The 18,395-nt window shown below is 40.7% G+C and overlaps 1 protein-coding gene across 1 annotated transcript; it reads right to left on the bottom strand.

Annotated features, from left to right (window-relative positions):
• Positions 1-890: 890 nt before the first annotated feature.
• SLC34A2 (solute carrier family 34 member 2) lies at positions 891-17,827 on the bottom strand. Its single transcript, XM_076336055.1, has 13 exons — positions 17,799-17,827; positions 16,535-16,649; positions 16,296-16,430; positions 15,589-15,717; positions 14,519-14,662; positions 13,757-13,868; positions 12,034-12,229; positions 11,201-11,296; positions 8,627-8,747; positions 7,742-7,909; positions 6,318-6,434; positions 6,106-6,230; positions 891-4,468 (listed from the first exon to the last, which is right to left on the bottom strand). The coding sequence occupies exons 2-13, from the start codon at positions 16,638-16,640 to the stop codon at positions 3,893-3,895; spliced, it is 2,025 nt and encodes a 674-aa protein (XP_076192170.1). The 5' UTR covers positions 16,641-16,649; positions 17,799-17,827; the 3' UTR covers positions 891-3,892.
• Between the last annotated feature and the right edge of the window lie 568 nt (positions 17,828-18,395).

Genomic DNA, 18,395 nt, shown 5'->3' with positions numbered 1-18,395 from the left:
AGTGAGACGGATGGCACAACCTGTGCGTGTTTCCCGGATGCGCTTTGATTCCTGATGGACAACGAGTCATGGAGGGTGATGGCACACAGAATTACAGTACTTCTGCATGGGTGTAAGAAGCTATAAGTTTTAAATCACGGGCCTAGGGTGCTTACTGCTTACATTTTTAGAAGAAGACAGTTTACACTGTAGTGCATAAATATTTGTGTTCTGAGAAGTACTTCTGTATCTTCATTTCACTAAAATATGGTGTAGTTGGGAATGACAGTTGCTTTTGGGGCTGGTTCCTCAGCTACTGTTGAGCTTATAGATAGGAAGTTTAATGACCTTTTTTAATAATCTTTAAGGCATTTAAGGAGTACTTTTTGTTTCTCTCTGTCTGCTTAATTTTAAGCTCCATAGGCCACGTGTGATTAAAAAAAGAGCAAGATGGCTATTTTTGCCCAATTATAAGCCAGACATCACTCAGGTCATGGGATATAAGAAGCATTTTGGAAACGCTCTGTTGGCCATCTTTCATGTAGAAGGGAGAATCTGAGACTAGCAGAGCGATACGTGTAATTGTCTATAACTCATCACATATCCTGTTGTTACAGCAGCCTTGGCTTTGCTTTCCCATACTTACCTTCACTGAGGACAGTCTGCAGAACCCTGCTGGAAAATATCTTGACCCACGCCATTGCACTAAGAAATTGTTTTATATTTTTCTTCATATGAAAATATCTCTCGTATGAAAACGTTGGACACACAGGCCTCTGGTGGTTTTCTTTAGTGCTTGATGCTAGCCTCATTTCTTGTACATTGCATCAGCTCAGACTAGAACTTGTCTGCATACTTACTTTTCTGCAAGCTTCCATGATATGTATATAAACAGATATTATGAAAAGATCTTATTTTTTTAAAACTTCTCTTTATTTTTACTTTCAATGCATGAGGACAGACAAGATGAATATTCATAACAAAGTATAAAGCCATATACTGTCCTCAAAACAGTTCAAAGATATAGAGTTTAAGATTTTAAAAAAGTATTTTAGAAGCCTTGTATTTCCAAAATTCCTTATTACAGACAATTCAGATCTTTTAGAAAAGTAGAGTTCGATAATCTTGTGCATTAAGCCATATTATGAAAATATGTAGGTGTTTTTCGTCTTTAAGAAATCTGTCTCTGCATTGCTAACAATCTTTACGTAACCTATTGATGGAGCCAACAGCCTCCATAATACGCAGTATACACAGTTACAAACAATTTGAAAAGTTATATTACAAAATATACAGTAGTACCTTTTTACATTTTTATAGATAAATTTTGCATAGTTTTCAAATATGTAGTATATAACACAATCACGAGTCTTTTTCTGTATAACTTACGAAAAATTCTGTACACTCAAATAATTATAAATAAAGTGTAAATATCTTTTGGTAAGAGTAGGGGGGGAAATATGCCAGGACATGTTGTGCTGTCAAGTGTTAAACAGAAATCTTTGCCAGAATCTGCCTAAAACCATGGCACAATATGGCCTGGAGCAAGGAGAGAGGAGAGTAAGAACTGAATATATCATGGGGGAAATGTTACAATGAGGAACCATAAAGTACTGGTATGTCTGACTATTAATATTATTACCCTGATTCTTTCATAAGAACTGCTTTCCCACAGTTGTTATCACTGTGCTTGACGGTTTTACCTCAAGATGCAAAATAAGGTGCACATTGTTTAAGAAATGAGTGAAAATAGATGAAAACGTTTCCTGTTTCAATGGATGGTCAATGGAAACTGGAGATAACTTGGAAAGGATTCTGGATATTTTTCTCATATTTTTTCCAAAGAAACAGAGCGTGGAACATGCACGCTGGGATTTAAAGAAACAGATTCTGAAAGCATCCAGAATTGTGAGAATAAAATGAAGAAGAATTATTGAAGATATGAAAAATCCACTTTAAAAATGAGATGCTGACAACATTCTGTTTCAACTATAGGAAGGACAAGGAAAATAATTTTTAAAAGAATAGTTTGGCATAACTCTGCTCTCTGCTACTAAACCCCAAAAGAGCAGAACTATACCAAAACTACATGCTTTTGGAAATTCAGTCTGATTCTGAGCATTTTGTCACTGGTTCACAATTATAGAGACAGCTGGAATCTCAGTATGAATGCAATTTGCAAACACATTTTCAGCAACATAGTTTGCCAGTTTAAATGTCAGTTTAAAAAAGTAAATGAAAACAATTTTCACTTCTAAAATATACATATTTACCTGATAGCCAAATACAAGCTATTGAATTCCAGAGCTCTGCAGAAAACGAACAACTATTCAGAAGTAAATGTGTTGTAGTAGCACTGAGCGGCTATGTTAAACTAAGGGTCTTCTCAGCATTTCCATTACAAATTTAATTTACAACTCAGCCATGTAAACTGGCTTTAAATGACACTTGGCCTACACTCAGCCACCTGATTTTTTTTAGTGGTTGGACTTCAGATATTATCCCATACTCACTGATATCTAAACTATTGAAGGCCTGCAGAAGTACTCAGTGCGTCTTTGAAATGCTCTTTTTCTGGCATTGAAATTATGCCTTTTGTCAGCCCATGATTCAGAGCAGCCTCACGAGCATTTACTAAAACATCAGTAACAGTATGATCTGAGCACAACCAGCTTCCCACCAAGTGCTACACTACCTATGGATTGACTACACATGGTAGTGACTACACTACTTACGGATTTTATTTGGGATTTGGATTGCTATATACAATTGCCAGTAAAATTCACATTATTTCCAAGGAGGGTGGTTCAGAGCACAAAGTGATGGTGCAGAGTGAACACTCCTTTCTCTCCAGTAAATGTTACCGTATGTCCCGCGCTAGCCATAATCTGCTCTCCAGGTTCCCTGTTTTGTAGCTCTAAAGCCAGTCTCCACCACTACTCTGAAAGGTCATTTTGTGGCTCAGCCAAAAGGAGCCACAGTTGCACACAGATCTCCTGGCGTCAGCCCAGGCTTGGATGGCTGTCTCCTCCCCTACGCTGGCCACTTGTCCTCCCTCCTGCACCATTCCTCTGACTGTGGAGTTACGTGGTGACAGGATTGGAGAGGACCATCTGGAGAGAGGAATGGCCACACAGCCACATCCTGACTCCATCAGGCCCTTTGGTAGCCACCCAGTGTCTCCAAACCCAGTGCTTATGCTTCAGCAGGCAGAAGGATCAGCAATTACTTTTATGGCCTTTAGTTTGAGATAACTCCCCAGTGTTAAAGGAGACAGAGCAGGCTCAAAATGGGCTTATGCACACCCTTATGCTTGAGTAGGACTCCCAGAGCTTCTGAAGAATGTCCCAGCATTTCATTTTCCTTCACACACACAGAATAGATTTTGTCCATACTGGGAAAACTACTATTTTCCATTTTGACCACTGCAAACCGGCCAATGAAAACATTAGAATTCTCTGGGTTTTTTTCTTTTTTTTTTCTTTCCATTTCCAGAGCTTTTTAGGTATTATAAAGTAACTTCTGCTGAATAAGCCGGTAGGTTAGAAAGGGTGTTCTACAAGTGCATTGTTTGTTTGTTTGTTTTTTAATTGTTTTAATTGATCACCACTCCTTTCAGCCCTCTCTTCATGGGACTACATCAGGATTTCTTTTGTTTGCTACTGATAGCACTGGATGAAGGTAGCACATAGTAGATCCTCTGTAAGCAAATCTGTCATTAGCTTTTCAACTGATCAGAGATTTTCTAGGGACTCTGTCAAGCTTGTTTGACTCTGTTCCTTGATGAGTGATATATCACTGGCTGCAGGAACCTAACAAAATGTTCACTCTGTCCTCAGTGCATTGTCCAAGGTGGTTTTCAAGAGCCTGACTGTCCTATGCTGTATCTCTGCTAATGGGGGTTGAGCCGCTACTATAAGGCTGTGTTGTTTGTGCCTGTTTTTTCAACACAAGCTGCAGTTGGTGCCCTTCTTCCACCTCTTTCTTCATCAGCCATTGCAATGGTGTTTTCATAAACCTCCATAGTTTTTAGCTGCTTGTCTTTGGCACCCTCCTGTTCTGCATTGACTTTGCAGCACTTGCAGAAGCCGCAGCAGTGTTTCCCACAAAAGGAGAGCGAAGACATAATTATATTGTCCCAGGGCTCTAGGGAGTGCATCCAGATGGGTAGGAAATCCCAATTTTGGAGTTTCTCAGGCAGTGAATGTGGTCGCTTTGACTGCATAATATTAATTACAATCACAGCAATAAAAAAAGCAAACAGGGGAAGGCAAACACCCAAAAGGACTGGCAAGCCTGCCAGTGACAGACCAAATACAAGCAAAGGCAAAAGAAAGAAGCAGACGAGAAGATAAAATATAGCAAACCATCTGTACTTGGCTGTTACGTTTCCCAAGGTCTTGGACATGCGGATTGGCAGCCGGGTAAAAGGTAGTGGGTAAAACAGAATAATCCCAGAGATATTGAAGAAAAAGTGGCACAAGGCAATCTGAAAGCAAAAACAATTGAGAAGTTCATTAACTAAAATGCCTTTAAATGCTCCTACTCACATGATAATAACTTCCAGTGGCACTAAGACTCCATAGTTTCCCTTCCCTTGCTTCCCACTGTTTTTCTTGTCTTTCATGCCTTTTCACTGCAAGGCCTTTCCTAGCACGAAGCAAGGACTCGGTAATACCTTGTACATTGTGAAGATCACTGCCTACACACAGGGGACAGAATTTGGAAACAAGGCAAGCCTAAAGGGGACGACATATCTCCCAGCAGATGGAGAAGTCTTAAAATGCAGCTTTCAAATGCAAGAAATGGAGTCCATCAGAAATAAAGCTGATAAACCAAACAGCTATCGGGAAACAGTCCTGCTGTTAGTAAGGCATGAGAACTACACGAGAACTGTTCATTATTGGGTTCTGCATCTATAAGTTTCCAATTAAAAGATAGGAAGTGTAAATTAGATATTGCATACAGGCTATTGATAAATTGTTAATGGTACAAACCTGTATTTTCCAAAAATTAGCTAAAAGTTTATAGGGCACTGAGGAGATTCCTGGAATGTGACTTTGTCTGGGTCTTTTATAATAATTTGATTCACATTCTTCAAAATTGTTTTTTTTTTTAAAATAAGCGTAAAGAGACACCTACTTGCTAAAGCTTTCAGAAGTCGCTTAGACAGAATAAGCATATACTGAACAAAACAGTACGTTCCATGCTCACCTTATACTATTTTCATTCTATAACTGTTATCAGACTAAAGTAAACATGAAAGTACAGGGGTTTATTTTTAAAGTACATTATAAAAACAGCAAGTTATCATGAAATCTGAGCTTGGTCAAGATAGTATCTTCTCATGATTACATCTGTTCTGTCATGCCTGAGGACAATAAAATGACTTCCGTAATTTTCTTAATTTATTGTGGTTAGTAAAAAACATTCATCCTATTCACAAAGGAAACTTCATTATCTTTTCACTCTTTGATGTAGAGGGTTCATTCAAATGTTATCTTCTGTCTGGAATGTTCTTTACCTGGTGGTAAATGGAAGCTCAAAGCCAGGCTGCCTACTTTTCAAATAGTCTAAGGCAACAAGGAATTCAATAAGACCCACTCAGATTAGATTGACAATGAGAAACTATATGTCCTGATACTCACTGCAACCTCAGGTAGGTAGACAGCTTGCCATCTTACGGGTTGTTACAGCCTTCACTTAGGTTACAGGAGTCCCTATACACTGCATGAACAGAGTTAGGGTCCTGAGGAGGGAACTTATGGAAATTAGTAACCCTCATAGGGGACTACCTAAAAGGGCTGTCAGAGACGCGGGCACTGAATTCTAAGCTGCAGAGATCCCACGATCAGGGTCAAGTGGCCAACCCTGTCTCACTTCTGAATTAATTCGATCAGATCAAGACCAATTTATGAAAGAAAGATTCTATTGTATATTGACATTCTGAGAATGCTTATTCAAAGCCTTTTTCTCTAGTAGTTGAAATTAATGAGCTGCCATTAATAGGTCAAAATCAAGCACAACATCCATGGCATATTTGCATCAGAGCCAATTTTGTTAGGTTTTTCTTCAGAAAAGTTGCAACTTCTAAATGAAGTCAAGGAAGCATTGGCTTATACTGACCTGTAATGAATATTTTAATGTACTCCCTGGACTTGCTAAAGCTGCAAGTATAGCTGTTGTGGTTGTGCCAATGTTAGCTCCTAAGGTAAGGGGATAAGAGCGCTCTATGCTTATAACGCCAATGCCTAGGAGAAAAGAAACAGGGTTGAGTGGTTTCAGAATGATGGAGAGGATAAAACATGGGGATAAAGAATACAGTATTGACAGCTTACCAACAAGGGGTGTAATAGCAGATGTGAAAACAGAACTACTTTGGACAATGAAGGTCATACCAGCCCCTGCGAGCATAGCCAGGTATCCAGCTAGCCAAGTAAAAGGAAATGGGAAATCTAAAAAAAATAGAGGGAGAACATTGTCTTTAGTGTAACAGAATGTCTATGTAACAGTAACACAGCAGTGAAAAGACTATTAAGCATTTCAATTGTAGATACATTGTCTGCATATTGTCTCTTACATGACGATTTTGGGTCAGAGTCACTTCTACTACTCTAATTTACCCTGTTCGCTGTACTCCCTCTCCAGCCTTCTACCACTGGATACAATTTGAGAAGAATACTAGGCTAAGTAGACATTTGTCCTGACCCAGAGTAGCAATAATATTGTAATACAATTAGGTACCAGAAATGTTTCTACAGAGGTCAACACAACACCTTCTAGGTGTCTTGAGTGCCTTGGTTTCAGCAACCAGGCACCTGCTGCATGGATCGGATCTTCAGAAAGCTCTGAAGACCATCCTGAGAAAATCAGGTTGTTTGTTCTAACTAGTTTCAAGCAGATCACCTCCTAAAAGTTTACTTGTTAACTCGTGCAAAGAAAAGCTAATCACACTGATTAGAGAAACTAGGCACAATGGTCCCCGGTTTTCTGTGGATTTATGAGTGAGCCAAGAAGTCAGGAATTACTCAGCTGGGAAGACACAGAGGAACACAGAGTAGATCACAAATGAACAGTAACCAGCAGCTGATTACTTTCTACCCCTCGTTTTTGATTCGGGCAGTGTTCTTTGCCCAGGAGAAGAGAAGACAGCATGGGGACCACTTTGTTGCCTTCCCCATTTCTGTGAACCCTCTCTTCAACCACAGCCAGAGACATGCCAGGACTGCTTTTCTCTGCTACAGGTTCTAACCTCTCCATTCAAGGGAGGATGAAGAAAAAGCAAGCAAGTGAAAAATAAAAACATTTGCACTCAGTGGATCCATGCTGAAATACGCCTGGAGAACACAGCAAAGGGAATTAGATCATTAGTCACCACAAACTGTTTTTCAACTTAGTTTAGAATAAACATGCAGGCTCCGTGCCAGAGCAGGCAATCACAATCTCAGCACTTCGGTGCTATCTTTTGAGGATGGAAACATTACATTTCTAACAGCTAATGATTATATGTCAAGAAACAGAGCCTGGACTTTGATCGCTGTTGCTGTTAATCTGCTGCAGTTCACAAGCAAGCTGTTCATTAATAGATTTTCAAAAGAAAGAAAATAACACGCTGAGGAGAAAAAATGTTGGGGGGGAGGGGCAATTTTGGTTTAATACTGTTTTCTTTAAACTATTCTATAATATCTGCCAGAACATCAATAAATGTGCTCAGCGTCCTTGTCATTCCTGAAAACAATCTTCAGGAAAAGCAGATAATTACCAGTGTTGATTGTCTTCTTGATAATGCTCGCCACTTGTCCTTTAAGCACAGAGTTTAATAGCTTAACTATCATCACCAAACAGGAGCACAGAACAAGCAGGGACAAAGCCAGAAGGATGAGACCAATGGCAAGATCAGGCAGGTCTGTGGCTGCAAAGAGATGCTGGCCTGAAAAAGAAAAGGAAAATTAATTAGCCTAGCTACATTTTTGCTTCTGATCCCAAGCCCAACTCTGGTTTTCATACATGCCCCCAAGAAAATGGAACCAAAGCACACACAGCTTGAGGGGGTGATGCAAAGAGTGAAAACGTCACCTCCCTTGCTCCACAAAAGCCATGTCTAAGAAGGGCTCTTGTATGGACACGCTTATAAAATACACAGCGGGCTCTCCTGCGGGGCAGGAAGGAGCTAGGTGACCATGTGCAAGGGAGAGGAATATAACAGTGTGAGGAAATTTTGGTGTGCTCCAAGCTGGATGGTGGGTCGGCTCTTCCCAGAGGTGGCTGTGTGCCTGAGAAAGGCTGTTCAAAGTCCTGAAGGGCATGCATAGGGATGGAGATATCCAAGCAACCATTACAGCGAAGTAACTGTAGCTCCAAGCCACCTGAATAGCAAGAGTGACATGATACTGAAGACCTCAATTACTGATATCAGGGAGCATGGAAAGAGATCCATCTGCAGCCAGATACCATGATGATGCTGGTAACTCCAGCTGCATAGCTATAAGAGAGCACGGGCTGCTCTGACTGCACCTGCAGTAGTACCTTGTGTCCAAATACAGGCGAGTGCCTCTCGATATGCCTCTGAAATGGTCTGTTAACACCATTAGAAAGCTATATACATTTGTAAAGATATCACTGAAGGAGAAATAGTTCTACTGCTTACATTTACTGATATATTCTGTTTCAGTTACATTCTTGATGGTCCATGTCGAATTTCCTTCAGTCCAGCAAAGGTCAGGAGATGTGCAGTTTTCTGGAGGTGGAATTGTAACATTCTGCAGTGTCTAAAGATTGCCAGACAAAGCAGATACTTCAGTCACCTACAACCCTTCAATAAGAGCTCATGCAAAGTTCTAGGTTTTTACTGCAACCAAGCATTCCTCAACTAAAGGAGGATTTGTAAGCTGGAGTGTCAGCTGGCACCACATTAATGACAAGGCAAAATTTCTTGCATTCTTAAAATAAATGGTTATGCTGTTACTCAAGTCAATCAATACAACATTTAAAGATTAAAATATCCCCCAAACCTTCTTCATTGTAATAAGCATAGCACCAAGTCGTCAGCAGCTAAGAACCTTAACTACTGATGTCAGGGTTCATGGAAAGAGGTTCGTGTTGGGCTGCAGCTGGGGGACAGTGGCATTCCTTTTCCAGCCAGTACCACACCTTCCCTGGGTGAAAGAAAGACCCCTTTACTGTCATCTTAAATGTAGTTAATGGTCTGGTGAGTATTGCACAGGACTGTGATTCAGAATACTACAATATTAGCGCAGCCTCTGTTGCTGGATGAGCACAAGCTGCTTACGCTGCCTTTCTGTGCCTCCGTTTTCCTACCTGTAGAAAAAGAGGTGCTGCTATTACTTTCCTTTTTAAAGCTCAAATGCTATCAAAGAGCTAATTACTAGCACTATAATTAGCATTAGTATTACTGACCTGAACCTGAATTTCTATTTATACCGCAATAAAACCTTCCTTATAAGAGCTCCTAGCCCAGATCTGTTGCATTCTGACGCTAGGTCCATAAGTCCTTATGCAGATTAAGGAACAGTTTGCTGACTAAACTGTATGGCCCCACAACAGCAGCTGACAGCTAAATGGACTCTGAACCACACTGCTGAACAGGAAGTATCTTTAAGACATATTTGAGTGATTCTCTTTTGCAGAAACAAAGAAATAGAAATCGTATTTTCTTGCTGGGCACTGCCTGCAGACACCCACATTCGCATTCCCCTCCAGCTGATGCAGATGGGCAAAGCCAGGGGTGGATCCACTGCCCCCACATCTTCAGGGAGCGCCTGGTCTCCAGCCTGTCTCAAAACATCAGCCTTTACAAACACAACACAATGTTGTTTCTTGCCTTCCTGAATTTTTTTCAGACATCTGAGTTTCAAAGCAGCTTCATTAGATCAAAATGTTTATCCTTATGTTTTGCTTTAAACATATGGGGTCTGCATGTATTTACCCCTGCCATAAGTCTCTTTAATCATTTTTGCCAGAAATGAGTTTAACCCGCTAGGAATGTAAATCATTTAAATGACCTTGCTCTTCCCCCATCAAGTTCAAGTCAGGAGTTTCATGTGGTTTTGTAATTTGACTATATGCTTGGGCAGTAGTTACACAGCCAAAATATAGACAAACACAGAAAAAAGTGTGTATATGGACATGTAACCTGCAGCCTACACTTTCAGTGTAGTTGCTTACTACTGTAAGGGGGGACTGTAGGACTCAGGGGCTCAGACCTCACTGAGAGTTAGGCTGTGCCTGCCCGGGCAGTGCAGCGAAGGGGTAGCCAAGTGCCGGCTGGGGGCCTGAAAGCAGTACAGCTGCCTAAGCATCATACCTCCCCTGAGATGAAATAACCAGCTCCTTAGCAGCGTAACCTGAGCAGAGTTTTGCATTAGCACAGCTCTGCTCCCGGCACTATCTCCCTAGCTAGCATTTCACTGGCCATCCAGACTGTCATTCAATAGGAGCTGGGCTCCTCTAAAAACCCAAGCTCTTAATTTTAACCTCTGCTGTGTGTCCTTAAGTATCTTTTGCCTCAGGACTTCAGGAATTACTTTTCTATACATACCAACAAATAGAATAGTCTAATTAGAGATCCAAGGAACATTTAATGCTCTAATTGTTAGTTAGCTGAAAAACGCAAACCAAACATTCAGCTCCACAGTTTACCAAAATACTCATTGGTGTCGATCTGGGCAACAGATTCCTTCAAGCTGCAGTGTTGCTTGGGTGAAGAGCAATGGGAGGTAGCCCCACAGAAGCTTTCTCCAAGGGCAGTTTTCCAAGAAAGCTGCAAAAAACCAGCTGCCACCAGATCACCCTAACACATGTAAGACTAAATCTGGTTAGATCAATAGATAAATGGTGGGCAAAGAGATATTTTCTTTGGCCTATATTGCAGATTTTTTCCGCTTGCAGGGAGTGGGTAGGAGTATTGGAGTTTAAAGGCATTTGGATGTGAAAGGAGTAAAAGGCTTGGCTCCAAACCACCAGTTCTGATAAGCAAGGGCCTGCATGGTACCGAAAGCAACCAGGTCAAGCTCACCACTGGTATGACATCCTTGGTTTAAGTGGAGCAACAACTACATTAAATTGTTTTCATTCTTTTTCTGCTGAAAAAAAAATACTCATTTAAAAAACTAATTTCACAATCCTATGATAAGGAGTGTCAGCTACAGATCAGTAATGTATTTCCTGAGGAACTTGACAATGAATTTAGCATGATACTCACCACATTGGTTTCAGTTACACACCAAATCTTTACCAAGCTTTTGTTCTTTGCTGATTCATCATTTGTAGCAATTGCACTTATTACTGATTTATCAAGCTTTTAAAAAAAAAAAAGGAAAAAAATATTATTCTAACTTGCATCACACACTTCTGTTCAGCTCTACTCAAGTAAGTCCCTTTGGAAGCTCAGCCACGTAAAGCCTGCATAACCATCTCTAATGTTGGAGCTGCTGCCCCACAGGTAGGAGGGGGTTTACTCCCAAAAAAAGGTACAACTCTATGCACACAAACACTGTGCCTCATTCTCCCCAAATCACGCTCCACCTCATCTCACCCTTTCTGTTTAAACAACTGCACTGACACAACTGCCTAAATGTGTTTACTGTCATTTTAGGAGCTGTGCACATCCCCTGTGGCCTCCATCTGCCCCTCCAGATGTGTGCAAGTTTCCCATAATTTCTGTGTCATCTATGCAGATCCTATGCAGATCTTCTGGATGTGCTAGGTTGTCTCAGCTAGTACTATCTGCCAATGTCTAGGCAACAGGCTGCCATTCCATCCATCCCACGTGTCTGTATTTGTCCTCACCTGCCTTCCCAGTCCTCCTAGCTAGATCTATCATCATTAAGGTGAAATGTGGGGGAAATAGAAACAGGAAATATAGAGCCAGGACTTTATGAAATGTGAATAAAAAGAAGAATCCATTTGCTAATGAACTCTACCCCGAGGACACAAAGAAGTGAGTGGGACCCCCCCCCCCCCCATATTCAGAGCATTTTGATTAGCTGTGACTGAACTAAGTAAGCGGCTTCCTTGAAGAGGGAAAGAGCTTACCTCAATGATGAGCTTTGTAAAGGGGTCTGTGAGAGCTTTTAGTAGCTCAGGGGCATCCTCACCACTTTCAAGATGAAAGGACTCAACTATAGCATTGGTGAGATGGTAAAGATAGCCAGAAATAACTTCAATGGGCAACAACGCAAACACAGCGAGCCAGTTAAAGAAATCATGGATTGTTGCCCCAGCAAAGGCCCTGCAAGAAGAAATTAAAAAAACAGAGCTGCTGTTAGTTAAACAACATGTGCACAACATCAATTAAATATGAAATCATAGAGGTGGGGATGAAGCCCATTTCAAGATGGGAATCATTTCATTTCGGGGGTCACAGGAGATGGTTACTTTGCTATAGAGCGCTAAGTTGTCTCCACACAGTTGACTGAGTGAGAGAGTGAGCCAGGTGAGTGAAACAAGACAAACTAGAAAAGGCAAAAGTGACCCTTAACATGAAGTTGCCAAGAGTACTTGTCTAAAGAAAGAAGTGGCTGTACAGCCTACATTTGTTTTGCCTCTCACCCATTTTTGGTACATTTTTAAACCTGAGGGATTAAATTGTTGCCTCTGGGACCTGTTCTCCCTGACTCATTGGGGGAAGATGGCTCTGCAGCACTCTCACATGTTCTTGCAAACCACTGGTGTACAGCTCCCTTCCAGCTTCTCCTCCACAGCCTGAGGAGCCACCGCTCTTCCCTCAGAGGCGCTCTTTCCCACCTTCCTAATAGCTGCTTGTGGTCCTCTTATTTCTCTGCAATCTGCCTGTATTTGTTTTAAAATATAGCTCCTTAAATTAAGCGTTGTGAAGGAAGAAAATGTGAAGGAAAAATTCCTTGAAATGCTAATCCTGTAATTTAGGTTCCTACTGAAAAACTGCTTGACGGGAAATCAGGGGGAACATTCAAAGTAGGCCAACAAAATTGACAGTGCTACCGCCTTCAGTTTACAAACTGAACTTATTGTTAATGATGTTAATGAATGTTAAAAATCAACTTCTTTCTCATTATTATTTAAATTCTTTTCCTGACCAGATACTAATAGGCTACTTTGGTGTTAGAATTTTAGTGACAGAGAATAGCACAACCAAAGATTCAGGTCAGTAAATCTTGGAGAAATATGCTTTGGCTAAGCATATTTCATACGTCTGGTATGCCATAAACAACGAGGTACCAAAGTTTCATATCCCTCCCAAGTTTACTGCCCAACTCCAGTAAGCCACGAGCTCTCTCAGTGATAATGTCAAGTGGCAGTCTAAAAGTTGTCACTGTATATATTTGACAGCCAGAACACTTCATTTCTCTACAGTTACCAGCTCTTGCTTACTGTAGACTTAAAAAACCTTCAACATTGAAGTCTCTTTTAAGGAGAGTAGACCAAAATACTGTAATATTAACTTCTTGTACAGCCCTCCCATAATTAAGAGGTGGGTGGTATAGTGGGAGCAGTTGAAAATTTATCCTTGTGCAAGATCCAGTTAAAAATTGTGGATTCTTACACAAACACAAAACTTTTAAAGGAACCCACTATACTTTTCTTCAAGTATATGAAGCCATATATCTAGACAGCATTATACCTTGGCCATGGCCATGCTTGTGACTTTCCTAACTAGACATTCAAATTTTGGTCAATAGAAAGGTTGAATGGTAGTAGTAGTGATAGGGAATATACAAGAAAACCTACAAAGAAGGAGCAAAAACAACTTTTCAGATCTAGTGTTTAAGTACAATACCTTCTAAATTCATTCCTGTCCCCGGCTTGCATGAGTGCCACAACTGTGTTTGTAACTGAGGTGCCAATGTTTGCTCCCATTATGATAGGAATAGCTGATCGAACAGTCAGCACTACAAAGCGGGAAAGGAAGCATTGAATGAAAAAATCAGATCATCAGCAAGCTCTTTGCTCCAATGAAAATTAACATCTATTAATGTCACTGGAACCCTGACTTCCCTTGATGTCACTGGGATAGGCGTTCCAATCCAGATATGTTTGCTTTAATCAAGCCCGCTGGGAACGTGGTACTCCCATAGTCCCGTGATCCCCACCAAAACTGCAGCCCATGGTTATCCCTTTTCGCCACATGTTAGAGGGCCAGAGTAAGATAAAGTCTTTTCTTTCCCAGGCATTGTCCTACTTACTGCAGAATTTTGAAATGATGCCACAGAAACAAATGAAGTTCAGTAACTGGCTAACATGAGAAAAGTATGCAGATACTTCCAAAATTAATGCATTCAGTGACAAGGCTTCCAATGATTTTCATTGCAGTTATGGACTTACTATTACTACTACTACTACTACTACTACTACTACTACTACTACTACTATTATTATTACTTTTAAAAATTTGATATCAGGGCAACAGCTGTGAAAATCTTTTCCTGCAGTCTCTACTCTTACACCCAAAGCTTCTACAACTTCAACACAGGTGGGAACGTTTGCATCCCAGACCAAGATTTATGAGTGATCTCTAGGAAGATACCATAAGCAGACTTACGTGTGGAGGACACCATGCTGACCACAATGGATGAAGAAGTGCTGGAGCTCTGGACCATAACGGTCACCAGAACTCCAATCACCAATCCCGCAACAGGATTAGACAGCACTGAATCATCTTGAAAAATGTCCCCTGCTGCTTTACCTACAAAGAACATATTCTCGGAGTGAGGGAATTGCAAGGTAAAGTCCATAGGGATTATCAGAGCATTTAATTAAAGATCATTCAACCATTTAATTGATACATATATAGCCATGCTTGCCAGCCAAAAAATGTACAAGGTGATGTAGCCCAGGGATCCAAATTCAGGTCCTGAACTCTCAGCTTCTCAGTTATGAGAGAATACTTTATTTTCTCTCATTTCAGTGACCGAACAAGCTCTACTGAACTCTGCAGAGAAGCATATAAAACCACAGCCATCAGAGGAAAGACTGTAGGACAAACACACACACATGCATAGATTTAAATGCTATTATTGCCTTGATATTTTTGGTTACTGCATCAAGGAAAACTGTTTTAATGATCCTGGGTAATTCTGTTCCTGTAGCTTTCTGTGTTGCCAAAAATCCAAAATACTTCCACAGAAGCTCACATATTTCTCTGATAACCACTTCTGAATCCATCAACGGAATTCAACCCTTGGAGATAGGTAAATGTAAAAAATACATTTCAATAGTTTTCATCTTTGAAAGATTTGGGGGACATTTGAGTGCTGGATGCTTTGATCAAGAGCGCAATTTTCATATTTCACCCTGTTGAAATGTCTTTCACATGGGACAGATTTATGCACAGATGTATCCATGTAAACTGTCACAAAGTAACAGGAACCTACTAAGAAATCAGGGCCAATAATCCCTACATCAACAGCTCTTTGGAATTTGAGAAACAAAGGCCCTTTTCAAACAAATTAAAGGCAGTCTTCAATCAGAGCTACTTCCTTCTGAATCTATATCTCAAAACATAAATCTATGGAGAATGTTCTTGAAGAGTCATACTTGTAATTTAGTCACTCAGATGAAATATACTGCCTCATTCATAGTTTATTTGTGGTATTTTAGACATTTTCATACCTCCTACCAGTTGAAAAGCAGAGCTCAGTATATCCAGAGAACACACGAACAAGTAGAGTAATCCAAGTAGCATAATAAACTTCCCTATCCCATAGAGCACACGAATGATTTTTCCTTTTCTATCCAGTTCTGCAAAACAAATACATTATGCATAAAAGACTTGCTTGATGCATCTGGTGTTCTTTCTGGAACAGTCTAGTGCACAAGCAGAGACTACGGAGTCAAAGACAGTGTTGTGAGCCCAGTGTGTGATTAAACCCGAAAGAATGTTCTTCTTAATCAAATTTTAACTGCAGAAGCAGGTAGTTCGTTTACCTAGTTTTACCATGTAAAAGCTTTTGGTATATGACAAAAGCCGTATGAAGTCTGAGACTGACCCTCGGTTTTACACAGTCGTTCTACTGAGTAAAGAAAGACCAATAGGAGCCTGGATATAAAACCATATAAGTTTTGGATTGTTTTCCATATATCTCCTTGTGTTTTAAGGAGGGTAGGCAGCATGATTTCCAGATTCTTCTTAACTGACTAAATGTAATATCCCCATTCACCGTTGGGGAAGGTGAGATAGAGTGTAAAGCCTACATCTCAAAACTCCACAAATCTTAAATTCAATTCTGCAGCAAATATCATTTCAGAAAAAGAACTGAGACAAAGAGAAGTGACGGAAAAAATAAAGGCAGGTAACTTATTTACTGAGAAATGGCTACCTGACCACTTGATCCCAGTGTCCTGCAGTTCCGGCAGAGCCCATGGGTCGTCTTCTGGCCTTGTCTCATCTATCAAGGCTATTGTGGAAAATGCAGGTTGAATTTCCCCTTTATTTCCAAGTGAAGCCACGTTGCCTGATGAAATAGAACATTAAAAAAATGGTTTAATTACTTTCCATCTTCTCCAAGGAACCCCAAAACTTATATATCTCTCTAACTCACAGGTAAGCACACATTACCTTTGTGATTTTCTCCTTCTTTCCCACCCATGTTCTGGTTTGGTTTGGAGGAGTCCCCAATATAGTTATTGGTTTCAGGCTTTTCCACCTCAGGCCAGGGAGCCATGATCTGTGACTAACAAAGTAGTGCTGATTAAAATGTGCGTGCAGTCAAAATATTCAACTTAGAACAGGGTATGTGAGAAATGCGATTAAGTTTAAGAGCAAAAGAGATGGAAATGGAATGGAAGCAATTTGTCCTTGAACACAGCTTTTTACTAATCTTTATGAATTATTCCTTTATTTGCAAAATTGATTTCTTAATTATTTTTTATATCACACAGGTGATTCTTTTGTGCAATTTACACAATTAAAAAAAATTATTTCCATCTCATGCCTGTATTTTTGTTCACTTTTAACTGTCATGAAAGCAAAGATTCTTCTGCTTTCCAAACCTTCGGCATTTCTTTTCTTTAATTCATTTTATCTCCTTTCAGCAAAAAGTCAGAGGGCTGTTTTACTTTCTTCCACCTTCTGGATTTAACTGACTGCCTTTACCAAACTGGTAATTCAATATACAGACCTTAGCAAAGAAAGTTCTTCCCTAAAGCATTGCCTAGTTTGGGTCACGTATGCTGAACACAATCTTCTTGTTGCCTTTACTGGTTCATTCCCATGGAAGCATGGAGGGGAACGTGACCCTGGGCAAGGTGGAAGAAGATCCCAGAGTCTCAAGCTCCAGAGTGATGCTTGCTGAACGACTGGACAAGAGCGTAATTAGACCGCAGTGGCCATTTGCAGGTCTATATTTGCCTGTAACCCACAGCTGATGCTGCAAGTGAAGCTGAGTTAGTGGCAGCAAGGTCAGGCTCACCCATCTCACCTAGGCTCTCTGCCTGAACCTCTTCCTTCCTGATCCCTTTTGAGCACATTTGGCATGCATTGTAATATTAACCAATAATAACTTAAAAAATAAGATCTCACATGCCCAAATCCTGCCGGCACAGGTACAAGCACGTGTGACAGACCTAGCCTAGGCACAAGAGGAGGAGGCAGCTGTTCCTTGAACCAAAACCTGGAAGAGCTCTACTTAGTTACTTCACCAATATCAGAAGCCAGAGGGAGGGACATGAAAGAGGGGGAAGGCGACCATGGGGAGCCGAGGCAATATGTAATAATACTTCTACCTTTCCAGGCTTGTAAGGCTGTTGGTTAGCTCAGCCAGCATGACCAAAAACTCAGCGGAAAGGATGGGAGAAGTGAACCCTACCCAGAAAAGCCTCACCTTTGGGTCTGCCTCTTCCACCCTCTCTGCCACACGAGTCGGTCAGTGCTGCGGGCAGAGGTGCCCCATGGCCACCACGTCTGGCACCCATGCGGCTGAAACATTGGTGAGTGAATTTGCCTGCAATGCTCCTCATAAACAGGGCACCTGTGCCCAGCCTCCAAAAGTCAGTGTCAGAGTTGGTATCATGCTCCCATAAACAAGGTTCACCTGCATTTAGCGGCCACCCTAAAGGAGTATAATTAATCATTCATTTAATCATAATCCTTTATGTAGCTGATGGTGAAAATATTTTGTCCCTGCCCATGTCAATGTCACACATCCTCCTCCTTTAGCTGGGAAGGAAATGTCACAGACAAAATCACTCATGTCTTACCGTAACAGAGGACGGTATTGTTTTCTGGCACTCCACAAAGAAAAGAGTACCTCCCCTTCCACATTAGCAGAAAAAATTATTCTACAATCCCATTAGCAAAAACTATGCTTTTACACATTCTTTATCTGTGGTGTAAGATCCAGAGCAGCTCCCAAGATACACAAAGAAAGATCTCAGAACAGATGGAAGAAAATCACTCCTGCTTGTTGCAGCAAGGGTTT

Source organism: Aptenodytes patagonicus, chromosome 4 (assembly GCF_965638725.1).
Source record: "Aptenodytes patagonicus chromosome 4, bAptPat1.pri.cur, whole genome shotgun sequence".
Lineage (NCBI taxonomy): Eukaryota > Metazoa > Chordata > Aves > Sphenisciformes > Spheniscidae > Aptenodytes > Aptenodytes patagonicus.
Note: the sequence above shows the minus strand (reverse complement) of the source record. Positions and strands in the feature narration are given on the sequence as shown.

Coding starts and splice junctions, on each gene's coding strand:
- SLC34A2 (XM_076336055.1), bottom strand. CDS start 16,640: ATGGCTCCCTGGCCTGAGGTGGAAAAGCCTGAAACCAATAACTATATT. Junction 15,718..16,295: donor CACTGGGATCAAGTGGTCAG/GTAGCCATTTCT, acceptor TTTGTTTTGCAG/AACTGGATAGAAAAGGAAAA. Junction 13,869..14,518: donor CAGCATGGTGTCCTCCACAC/GTAAGTCTGCTT, acceptor CCCGCTTTGTAG/TGCTGACTGTTCGATCAGCT.